We start from the raw sequence: 11,857 nt of genomic DNA, 5'->3' as shown, positions 1-11,857 counted from the left end.
CCTCGATCGTTTCCCGCTTGGTGATCTTGGTGAGCTCATCTCCCTCGTGCGCGGTTTTGAGCACATCCCAAACCTCCTTGGCGCTCTTCAACCCTTGCACTTTGTTATACTCCTCTCTACTTAAAGAGGCAAGGAGTATCGTTGTCGCTTGAGAGTTGAAGTGCTCGATTTGGGCCACCTCATCCTCATCATAATCCTTATCCCCTACGGACGGTACCTGTGCACCAAACTCAACAACATCCCATATACTTTTGTGGAGTGAGGTTAGATGAAATCGCATTAAATCACTCCACCTAGCATAATCTTCACCATCAAAAGTTGGTGGTTTGCCTAATGAGACGGAAAGAAGAGGTGCATGTTTAGAAATGCGAGGATAGTGTAGGGGGATCTTACTAAACTTCTTACGCTCTTGGCGTTTAGAAGTTACGGAGGGCGCGTCGGAGTCGGAGGTCGATGTTGATGAAGTGTCGGTCTCGTAGTAGACCACTTTCCTCATCCTCTTTTGCTTGTCCCCACTCCGATGCGGCTTGTGAGAAGAAGATTTTTCCTTCTTCTCTTTGTGGTGAGAAGAAGATTTCTTCTCCTTCCCTTTGTTGGAGGAGATCTTCTTCTTCTCCCTCCTCTTGGTGCGGGACTCTTCCGATGAAGTGCTCCCTTGGCTTGTAGTGGGCTTTTCGCCGGTCTCCATCTCCTTCTTGGCGTGATCTCCCGACATCACTTCGAGCGGTTAGGCTCTAATGAAGCACCGGGCTCTGATACCAATTGATAGTCGCCTAGAGGGGGGTGAATAGGGCGAAACTGAAATTTACAAATATAAACACAACTGCAAGCCGGGTTAGCGTTAGTAATAAAGAAACGAGTCCGCGAGAGAGGCACAAAACAAATCCCAAGCGAATAAGCAAGTGAGACACGGAGATTTGTTTTACCGAGGTTCGGTTCTTGCAAACCTACTCCCCGTTGAGGAGGCCACAAAGGCCGGGTCTCTTTCAACCCTTCCCTCTCTCAAACGATCCACGGATCGAGTGAGCTTTCTCTTCTCAATCACTTGGAACACAAAGTTCCCACAAGGACCACCACAAGTTTGGTGTCTCTTGCCTCAAGTTACAAGTGAGTTTGATTGCAAAGAAGGGATCAAGAAAGAAGAAAGCAATCCAAGCGCAAGAGCTCGAGAGAACACAAGCAAATCACTCTCTCTAGTCACTAGGGCGTTGTGTGGAATTTGGAGAGGATTTGATCTCTTTGGTGTGTCTAGAATTGAATGCTAGAGCTCTTGTAGTAGTTGGGAAGTGGAAAACTTGGATGCAATGAATGGTGGGGTGGTTGGGGTATTTATAGCCCCAACCACCAAAAGTGGCCGTTGGGAGGCTGTCTGCTCGATGGCGCACCGGACAGTCCGGTGCACACCGGACAGTCCGGTGCCCCCTGCCACGTCATCACTGCCGTTGGATTCTGACCGTTGGAACTTCTGACTTGTGGGCCCGCCTGGGTGTCCGGTGCACACCGGACATCTACTGTTCCTTGTCCGGTGTGCCGGAGTGGGCGCGCCTGACATCTACGCGCGCAGAGCGCGCATTAAATGCGCGGCAGAGAGCCGTTGGCGCGGAGATAGTCGTTGCTCCGGGGTTGCACCGGACAGTCCGGTGCACACCGGACAGTCCGGTGAATTTTAGCGGACTAGCCGTTGGAGTTTTCCCGAAGCTGGCGAGTTCCTGAGGCTGACCTTCCTTGGCGCACCGGACACTGTCCGGTGTACACCGGACAGTCCGGTGAATTATAGCGGAGTCGCCTCTGGAAATTCCCGAAGGTGGCGAGTTTGAGCTGGAGTCCTCTGGTGCACCGGACACTGTCCGGTGTACACCGGACAGTCCGGTGCTCCCAGACCAGAGGGCCTTCGGTTCCCATTTTGCTCCTTTGTTGAATCCAAAACTTGGTCTTTTTATTGGCTGAGTGTGAACCTTTTACACCTGTGTAATCTATACACTTGGGCAAACTTAGTTAGTCCAAATGTTTTGTGTTGGGCAATTCAACCACCAAAATTAATTAGGGACAAGGTGTAAGCCTAATTCCCTTTCAGCTTAGCATCATCCCAGCGGCGAGTGACTAATTTCTCAACAAATTAGCAAGTGCTAATAGTTGCTCTTCCCCTTGGAAAGAGGTCAACTCCAGCAGACCGTGTAAACAGGCGTGCAAAACATTGTTTTGTACTATAGATGACACTGTTTACAGAGTGAAGTTTGAAATAGTCAGTGCGATAGACAGTGTGTCATAGGTACCATGTTGGAGATAGCCTAAGGTCTCTAAAGCATCACACCTACTCCATCGATTACGTCAACATGCAGCACAGAGCATCGACATCCTAGGGATGGTTAGATCATTAGGTTAAAATGTTATGGTGTTACTATTGGATTGTTGGTCAACATTTGCTATTTTTAGTTTGCTGTTTAATTGCTATTTATCATATGTTGTTTAATTGTTCCCTTCGCAATCGCTGCTAGTTCCTTGAGATAGTTACCAACGAAATTCAAATACCATGCGAACACCCAATCGATGATAGTAGAACACTATGGTTCCTTAAAGACTAAGATAAACAATGTTCACCTCACACTCGATCAAAGTACAACACAGTAACATACACGTTTTAAAGAGAATGCAACATCATAACTACACTACGCTTACTAGCGATAATCCTCTTCAACTAAACAGATCGAATGAGTTTCTCAATTATCGAAGAAGGTATACGGGGATATGTAACTGGAGCCATCCTTGGTATGGCGAGATACATGCAAATCTTGGATCGTATGGTGCTTTATCATCTGAATTTATGATGATAACAGTGGATATGGAGCGATCATTGGTATGAGATCATTGTCATTATTATCGCCCTCAGGTATCACATTAGGGGTGTTGCCCACAATTGCATGACCTCTCGATAACCTCTCAGCACTTCCTACTTTCGTATCTACCGGTGTACTCTTTTTTGATAGTTCCATCTTTTCGATAGTTCGATGCCTCGATCGTCAATGTTTCCTCTGACCATACAAAACCACTGCCACATCACTAGGAAAGTAGGGATGCCTCTCTGTTGATGAACTCAACATCTACTGGATACTCCTATAGCAAAACAACATTACATGTATTCAATTTTTTTCACTAACAATGAACAAGCAGGTCGTGTATGCTGGTACGACTATGTGCAAATTTAAGGACTAGTGGACAACTGCGAACTATACTGATTTATATGACTTTCTAGATCGACGATAAGATCTGTGAAGCCAAGCTATGTGCCACACCAGCCAGCGAGTCACGTACCTCGACGTCATAGACTGTAGCGTTGAGTAGTGTTATCTTGGCGTCATGGTCTATGACGCCGAACAATCCAGGGTCTCTAAACGTGAAATCTTTTGGGAAAATGACTAAATTTGGTCGGACCGGCAGACCGTAGTCGTGGCCGCCTGGCCCTCGAGTTGGCGGTACATGATGCTTTTGTGTGGTGGTCGTCACGGTTTACAAAACCATTCTAGAGATAAAAACCGCCCCCTGTCGGTAACGATTTACCAACGGTAGACCGATAAAAATCGGTAAAAACCGACCGGTTTGACCAATTCAAATCAATTTGAATTTGAACCGATTTACCGGTGAAAAACCGACGAAAAACCGCTCTAAACCGCTGGTTAATCGCGAAACTAACGTTTTTATGTTTTTTACAGAAAATGGAAAATTTTGACAAGATTTATTTGTAGTTTGCTCAATTCACATTGCACAGTAAATATTAATTAATCTACACGACATGTATTCACCAAAATAACATATAACATACATATGTAACCACAAACTCCAGTTCTCATGCAACAAACAATCAACGAACTTCGCAATACTCAAATACAAGTTCTTTTACAACTCTCCAACGAGGCAACGACATATAGGTCGACTTATTTCACAATACTCACATGTTTATCTCGAGTCATAGTGATAGTACTCAGGCATGTTGGAAGGATCGTGATATTGTTCCAATCCGTTATAGTGATAGTGATAGGTCTATACAAAATATATAAGATACATTAGCGAGAAAACAAGAATGGCAAATAAATATTTATCCACAAAGCAAAAAAACATGACGGTATGTGTGTTTGGTGTTTATGTATTGCATGTGCACCTCACCAAGTGTTGGACATTTCTCCTGATAAGCAAATCTTAGGAACACATATAAAAGAACTAGAGCTAAGGGTTCTAGATTGAGTCTTGTCTAGACGGATAGTTATTAGAAGAACCGAAGCTACTTGATCTACGGATTCCATCTTGGACAGGAAATGAAACCGAAATTGACCACTAAATGCCTAAACTGGACTTGAGCTACGAGTTTATCTTCACATATAACATATAACATCTTCACATATAGCATATAATAGTAAACAAGACTAATATTATCTAAATTGACCACTAAATACTCAATTTTGGCATTAAATTCGATTTTCCGGCAAAAAAATGGCGGTTTACCGGTCTCAAATAATGGTTTACCAGGGGTTTTCGGTTTTATTAATTTTTTCAAATTTTTTGAATTTCAAACAGATTTTGAAAAAAAACGGTGGTTTACTACGGTTTCGGTAAACCGACCGGTTTTTAGCGGTTTCGTAAAGCGTGGTGGCCGCTGCGCTGAGCACACCAACGTCCAAATTTTGGATGACTATACTGGGGTCTGCAGGCGGGCATGCACGGTCACTCGTGGTCCGAACTTCAGAAACGGGGAGACGTGGCCGATTCGCAGGCACCATTTTCATCCTGCCTACTCCATTTCTCAGCTACGATGATCCCATAACGAGAGACGGGAAGGCGTCGTCACTTCTCCTCGCCGCTGCGCGGCTCACATTATCCTCACTTTTCTCAAGCATCACTGCATCATTGGCCGCCGCTCGCGCTCACAAAACCCACAACCGCCCCGCTCGCGACAGACTCGCGGCGCAGGCGAGGGGAGAGAGCTCGCGGCCAAAGTCCACCGAGAGCGAAAGCAGCCGCAGAGGAGGTAGTCTCCATGGCCGCCGAGGCGCCCGTGCGGGCCCCTGCCGCGGCGCGGTCCGCGCGCCGGCCGGCCGCCGTCGTCTCCGCCTCGCGCCTCCTCCTCGGCTACGGCCCTTTCCTCGCGCCGCGCTTCGCCGCCGAGCGCGCCGCGGTGGCAGGCCCCGCGGCCGGACTCTGCGCGCGCCCGCGTAAGCCACGCCTTTCGGTCGTCGCCATGGCCGGCACCGGTGAGCGAGCGCTGTAATCCTTCTGTGCATTTTCCTTTCTCTATTTGGGCGCAGGCGTTTCTGTAGTGCGCCGGCGCGTGAGTGTTATATGTGTTTGTCGAAATGGCCAAGAGCGTACTTCCGTAGAGCTGCGGTGGCTAACAGTATACGGGAGCGAAATTATGGTTGATCGTTAGTGATTGTGCTTACCCAAAGGGACCAGTTTGCTTGTTGACGTGCTTGTCTCTGCAGTGCCTATAATACTGGTTAATCATCTTGGCTTTACGGGAGAAATTGTTTTTAAGTTGTGGAATTATGGTGCCTTTTCATGAGTTTGCTTGATGCGAATTTGCACTAGGTACAGAAATGTCGGTGCAGAGGGTGTCAATATGTCATGCTTGTCATGCCGCTTGGTACTAGAGATTTCTTTGTATGCAACTTTAAAGTATTGACACGTTTCATATCAATGCTAATCCTTTCCGCCACATACATCCATGGGACTGACCACATGAAGCTCTGAAAATTGCATGCCACTCGCCTTTTTAATTACACTTCTTATTGCTAAAATACAACATTCTTGTTGGAAATATTATATCACTCTGTTGATTTAATGAGTTAGATATTAACATGCTTTTCTTTTTGTATGCAGATCGCCAAGTGCCTTTACATGATTACCGCAATATTGGTATTATGGCCCATATAGATGCAGGAAAGACAACAACTACTGAGCGCGTTCTGTATTACACTGGAAGGAACTACAAGATTGGCGAAGTTCATGAGGGAACAGCTACGATGGACTGGATGGAACAAGAACAAGAGAGAGGAATAACCATTACATCTGCAGCAACGACTGCCTTCTGGAACAAACACAGAATCAACATTATTGATACTCCTGGCCACGTCGACTTCACTCTTGAGGTTGAACGTGCTCTGAGGGTGTTGGACGGTGCTATATGTCTCTTTGACAGTGTTGCTGGGGTAGAACCACAATCTGAAACTGTGTGGCGCCAGGCAGATAAGTATGGGGTTCCAAGAATATGTTTCGTGAACAAAATGGACCGCCTTGGAGCTAACTTCTTTAGAACTAGAGACATGATAGTTGCAAACTTGGGTGCCAAACCGTTGGTGATTCAGTTGCCGATTGGTTCGGAGGACAATTTCCAAGGGGTTGTTGATCTAGTCAGAATGAAAGCTATTGTATGGACAGGGGAGGAGCTGGGTGCAAAATTTGAATACAGAGACATACCTGCTGATCTCCAAGAGATGGCTCAGGATTATCACGTTCAAATGCTGGAAACTATTATTGAATTGGATGATGATGTTATGGAGAAATATCTTGAAGGAACCGAACCAGACGAGGAAACTGTTAAGAAATTAATCAGAAAGGGAACAATTTCAGCCAGCTTTGTCCCAGTTTTATGTGGTTCAGCATTCAAAAACAAGGGTGTCCAGCCATTGCTTGATGCTGTTGTCGATTACCTGCCATCTCCACTTGATCTACCTCCAATGAAGGGTACTGACCCAGAAGACCCTGAAATACTACTTGAAAGGCAACCAAGTGATGATGAACCATTTTCTGGGTTAGCTTTCAAGATCATGACTGATCCGTTCGTGGGGTCACTAACATTTGTTCGCATATACTCCGGGAAGCTGATAGCTGGTTCATATGTTCTCAATGCAAATAAAGACAAGAAAGAGAGAATCGGAAGGCTTCTTGAGATGCACGCAAACAGTAAGGAAGATATACCAGTTGCTGTGACAGGTGACATAGTAGCGCTTGCTGGTCTGAAAGACACGATTACTGGTGAAACACTCTGTGACCCAGACAAGCCTGTAGTGCTTGAACGTATGGAATTCCCTGACCCTGTCATTAAGGTTGCTATTGAACCCAAGACCAAAGCCGATGCTGACAAAATGGCTACTGGCTTAATCAAGCTTGCCCAAGAAGACCCGTCATTCCACTTCTCTAGAGACGAGGAAACGAACCAGACTGTTATCGAAGGAATGGGAGAACTGCATCTTGATATCATTGTAGACAGACTAAAGAGGGAGTTCAAGGTTAGTATTCTGACTACCTGCGTTTATGCAGCTGCATGCGTCATGTGTTTCTTTAATTCTATTCTGTATAGATTTTTTTTTACTTGGTCGTTAGCTGTTGTTAACTCAGAGTTTTGTAGCTGTCACATTACCTTTACTTCTGTTGTTGCATACTCTGTGCAGGTTGAAGCAAACGTTGGAGCTCCACAAGTCAACTACCGTGAAAGTATTTCCAAAGTTGCAGAAATACAATATGTCCACAAAAAGCAGTCTGGTGGATCCGGGCAGTTCGCAGACATTCTTGTGCGGTTTGAACCTCTGGAAGCTGGAAGTGGGTACGAGTTCAAGAGTGAAATCAAGGGAGGGGCAGTGCCCAAAGAATATGTACCAGGAGTGATGAAAGGGTTGGAAGAGAGCTTACCCAACGGTGTCCTGGCCGGTTACCCAGTTGTGGACTTCCGGGCCGTGCTGGTTGATGGCTCGTATCATGATGTCGACTCAAGCGTCTTAGCGTTCCAAATCGCAGCCAGAGGAGCCTTCCGTGAGGGGATGAGGAAAGCCGGTCCAAGGCTTCTCGAGCCTATAATGAGAGTTGAAGTGATAACTCCTGAAGAGCACCTGGGCGATGTTATCGGTGATCTGAACTCTAGAAGAGGACAGGTTAACAGCTTCGGGGATAAGCCTGGTGGGCTCAAGGTACGAAACAGAACAGTACATCCTCCCCTTTTTTTGTAGACTAGTTTAACCATAGCCTACTCTTTGCAACGTGACCTTAAACAATGCGATCGATCGCGATTCACAGGTGGTCGATGCTTTTGTGCCACTCGCTGAGATGTTCCAGTACGTCAGCACCCTCCGGGGGATGACCAAGGGGCGAGCGTCCTACACGATGCAGCTGGCCAAGTTTGACGTCGTCCCGCAGCACATCCAGAACCAGCTCTCCACAGCAAAAGCAGAGGAAGCTGCTGCTTAGTTTTTCGTTTCCCCGTAGATATATCCATACAGTACAGCGTCCGCAGAGCAGGTTGATAGGAAGCGCGTCAAGTTGTATCCGTGTATGTAGCTTTGTAGCGTCTTGAACTTGAACCCCGTCACGGGGCATTATTTGCCATTGATTTTGGACCTGTAGTGGACAGTGAAATTACATGGCTTCGTTTTCTTGCTCCTGTTGAGAAGCTGTCCATCGTTCTCACCTCTAGTTCGGCCCTCTTCCTTTTTGTTTGTTACAAATTCTATAAAATTTCTACGGAATTAAAGCATTGTAGTGAGATTTTAGAGGATTTTTAACGTGAGGTTCAACCTCTTGTAAAATTTTCTAATGGAATTGAAGGAGACATGCAACTCTATTTCTATAATTTTCTCATTCCTATGTTTTACTAATCCTCCTCCATTCTAAAGGAGGCCTAAATATGTTTGTGATCTGTGATGGGCTCTACAGGACACTGTCTAGCCATAGCCAGGCAGCCTTCCAGTTCTAGGGAGATGAAACAGGCCAAAAGCGACCGGATGGACGCGACGGCACGCGCGCCGCGCGAAATGGCGATCACAACTTTTTGGCAAGGCCGGGGAGATGTCGCAGCTGGCGGCTGGCCTGCGCTTGCGTAGCGTGGTGGTGCGCGGCGGCATGATTGCGTCCGTGCAGCCCCCACGCCGGAACGGTGAGCGCGCCCGTCCTTTGCTGCCGCCGCACTGCCGCCTGCCTGCGGGGACCGGGATGTATCCTGCGCCGCTGCGCGCCCGAGCCGCGAGGGAGAGCGGCAGGGCCGGTCCCCGGGCCTGCTCCTACAAGCCAGCCGTGAACGGACAGCGGCCTCCGCGTACGATCCAATGATTGTTGCTGTAGAGTTCTGGTAGTGTACAGTAGCCGGGCTCGCGCGCGCGTCGCCGTCGACCAGGCGCCGGGAGATCTCGGACCGCTGCCTGCCACGGTGCCACCCAGCGCCAGGGGAGGGGCCAAGCTAGGGCGGTGCACTGTACGCGCCGGGCACGAGACGGTGCTCACCAGTCGCCACGCCACGCACGCTTCCTCGCGAGCAGGACAGTGGTGTGGTGGAGCGGTGGAGCCTAGCGAGACCGGCGCGCGCGCGCGGTCAACGGCGTGCTCCAACTGCCGACTCGTTCATTCGGTCGATCTTGCCTGCGTGGGGTCCTGTACGGATGAAGGCGTTCGTACGGGCCCATGCCGTGCGGTGGTTGGCGCGCCGTTTTCAGCGTCCGAGGACGCTGGATCATGCCACGCGTTCTAGCGTACTACTCCCTCCGTCCCACAAAAGAAGTCGTCTTGGGCATTGGCATTTGTCCCTTGAAGATTGTCGTTCTGGTGTCTAGACAACGAGATCAGAGCAGACATGGGAGCAGGGAGCGATTGGCGCAGCCCACGCCTCGAGCTACATGATTTTGTGGCACATGAATCTTTGTATTTAATAGGGGTATTGTTGTAATCTCTCACTTGACTTGTTTTTCACCTGCTAGGCTAGAACGACTTTCTTTATGGGACGGAGGGAGTAGTAGGCAGTATAGATGGCCAATAAGCACGAGGCCCGCGAGGCCGGCACGAAGCCTGCTGTTTGGGTCCAGTCTGAGCCCCGCACGACCCGATTCTTTGCGGGCCCGGGTCGGCCCGGCACGAATAAGCGGGCCGGGCTCGGACAAGAAACTAGACACGGTGGGCTCGCCTGGTACGGTCTGTTTACCTCTAAGCCCGCTTTTTTTTTGCACTAAAACGTGCTTTTCGGCCCGTTTAGCCCGCTTTCGATCCGCTTTTTTCGTGCTAAACGGGCCGGTCCGGCCCGCTGCGGGCCGGGCTCGGACAGAGAATTAAGCCCGCGGGCTTAGAAGGTCCGGCCCGGTTTCCTAACCATGCCTGGCGGGCCGGGTCGGGCGGCCCGTTTGGCCATCTCTAGTAGGCAGGCAGCGGAGACGGTAATTAGGCCTAGTTTGGTTTGAGGGCCTCCATTTTAGTCTTATTTAAGCTCTATGTGTTTGGTTGCAATGACATGATGGAATGGGATAGGACAATCCATCAAATAATATTGTTTGGTTCAAGGTCAAAGGTTGAGACATGACTATTTCAGTGCTGTCCTCAGTCGTCCCTCAAAATTGAAGGTACGAGAGTGGACGACAGGGGACGTACCTGTCCTAACTGTACCGCAACCAAATGCATTGTCAAACAGTATGACTAAAATATGGATTAAACTGTTTTAGTCTCTAGTCCCTCAAAGGAGTGATTAAAAGTGACTAAATCATATAAATTCCATATTTTGCCCTCTTTTATTTCAGTTACAGTAATGATGTGAGAATTGAATCTTAATGAGTATTTTAGTCCTCTTATGATTTATATTTAATATATTTTAAATAATTTTAGTCTCTACAACCAAACATAAACCTAGTAAGGACTAAATTAGTCTCCTAACTAAAAACCAAACGGGGCCTTGGCCATTGAGACGGGATTGAGGAGAGACGGTAGGCAGGCACACAGAAACACAGAGCATTTGCCCTCGTAATACACTACATACTCCTGTATTCCAGAGCTCACCAGTCAGCGACAGTTGGACGATCCGGCGAGGAAGCGCATCGCATGCAATGCATGCCGGTGAGATTCCAGTGGTTTGAAGACGAACTCGCGTAAGAACAGACATCAGCGACCAAATAACCGGTCGGGAGGAAGGATCATGGTGGATGCATCAGTTAAACAGGACCAAGAATCGAAGGAACAAAATCAGCTAAAAGGCTAGGCATCCGCGTTACGATGGAAACACATATATATGTACACCACCCGCCTCCGCCGGCGGCGGCGCCCAGGGAGGGCCTGGGCCTCCCTCCATCCCTCTCCCTCCTATAAGGCTATAACGACGACTAGTGCCTGCCTATACCACTACCACCTGGCGAAGCCCTTCTTCCCCGCGGCTGCCAGGGCGGCGGCCTGCTCGAACCGCGCGGCGGGGCAGGGGATGGTGATGACGCCGGGGTGCTGGAAGCCGAACTCCTCCTCGGCCTCCCTGAGCAGCTCGCCGAACGTCGGGTGGTTCAGGTACACCACCGGCACCACGTACCGCAGAGACTGCGCCGCCTCCCCGCCGCCGCCGCCGACGTACACGGCAACCTGCCCCTTGGGCGTCGTGGCCACCTCAGCCTCGGCGCCGGCCAGCATCCGGCGCCCGCCGCCGGCCCTCCACCCGAGGCGCAGACGCCGCGCCAGCGACCGGCCCCACCGCAGCAGCGCCGGCGCGAGCTTCCTCGCGGCGCGCTCGGGCGTGCCGGCGCAGGGCTGCTGCTGCTGCTGCTTCAGGCGGCGGTAGCCTCCCCGGCGCCGGCGCCGGCGCCCGCCGCACAGCGCCCGACGCCACAGGCCGAGCAGCTTCCGGCCGAGACGGACCCCGCCGTGGCGGGACCTCCTTAGCATGGCGATGGCGAGGAGGAGGATCGCAAGAGACCGCGGAAAGGTCTCTCCTTTCGTTGAGTCCTTGGTCCCTGGGCAGACGCAGCAGGGCGAGCGTCAGGTCAGTACTCGGTAGTGTGGTGGGGAGTGCGGATTTGCAACGGAAGCACGCAGGAGAGGAGAGGAGACGTCGTGGGGCCTGAGAGACTGAGAGGAAGGAGTT

At 49.6% G+C, this 11,857-nt stretch overlaps 2 protein-coding genes across 2 annotated transcripts; one reads left to right on the top strand and one right to left on the bottom strand.

Moving 5' to 3' along the window:
- The first annotated feature begins 4,720 nt into the window (after positions 1–4,720).
- Positions 4,721–8,531, top strand: LOC103641883 (elongation factor G-2, chloroplastic). Its single transcript, XM_008665194.3, has 4 exons — positions 4,721–5,240; positions 5,869–7,277; positions 7,440–7,952; positions 8,059–8,531. Exons 1-4 carry the CDS (start codon positions 5,027–5,029, stop codon positions 8,227–8,229), a joined length of 2,307 nt encoding a protein of 768 aa, XP_008663416.1. The 5' UTR covers positions 4,721–5,026; the 3' UTR covers positions 8,230–8,531.
- A 2,468-nt stretch (positions 8,532–10,999) lies between these two features.
- Positions 11,000–11,857, bottom strand: LOC100280805 (SAUR11 - auxin-responsive SAUR family member). The gene has a single exon (NM_001153725.1). The coding sequence runs from the start codon at positions 11,656–11,658 to the stop codon at positions 11,131–11,133; it is 528 nt and encodes a 175-aa protein (NP_001147197.1). The 5' UTR covers positions 11,659–11,857; the 3' UTR covers positions 11,000–11,130.

The sequence above is a fragment of the Zea mays genome, chromosome 10, assembly GCF_902167145.1.
Source record: "Zea mays cultivar B73 chromosome 10, Zm-B73-REFERENCE-NAM-5.0, whole genome shotgun sequence".
Lineage (NCBI taxonomy): Eukaryota > Viridiplantae > Streptophyta > Magnoliopsida > Poales > Poaceae > Zea > Zea mays.
Note: the sequence above shows the minus strand (reverse complement) of the source record. Positions and strands in the feature narration are given on the sequence as shown.

Bases quoted from the DNA above. Each gene is read 5' to 3' on its own strand.
- LOC100280805 (NM_001153725.1), bottom strand. From the start codon at position 11,658: ATGCTAAGGAGGTCCCGCCACGGCGGGGTCCGTCTCGGCCGGAAGCTG.
- LOC103641883 (XM_008665194.3), top strand. From the start codon at position 5,027: ATGGCCGCCGAGGCGCCCGTGCGGGCCCCTGCCGCGGCGCGGTCCGCG. The intron at 5,241-5,868 runs GTGAGCGAGCGC...TTTTGTATGCAG, and splicing joins CGTCGCCATGGCCGGCACCG to ATCGCCAAGTGCCTTTACAT. The intron at 7,278-7,439 runs GTTAGTATTCTG...TACTCTGTGCAG, and splicing joins GACTAAAGAGGGAGTTCAAG to GTTGAAGCAAACGTTGGAGC.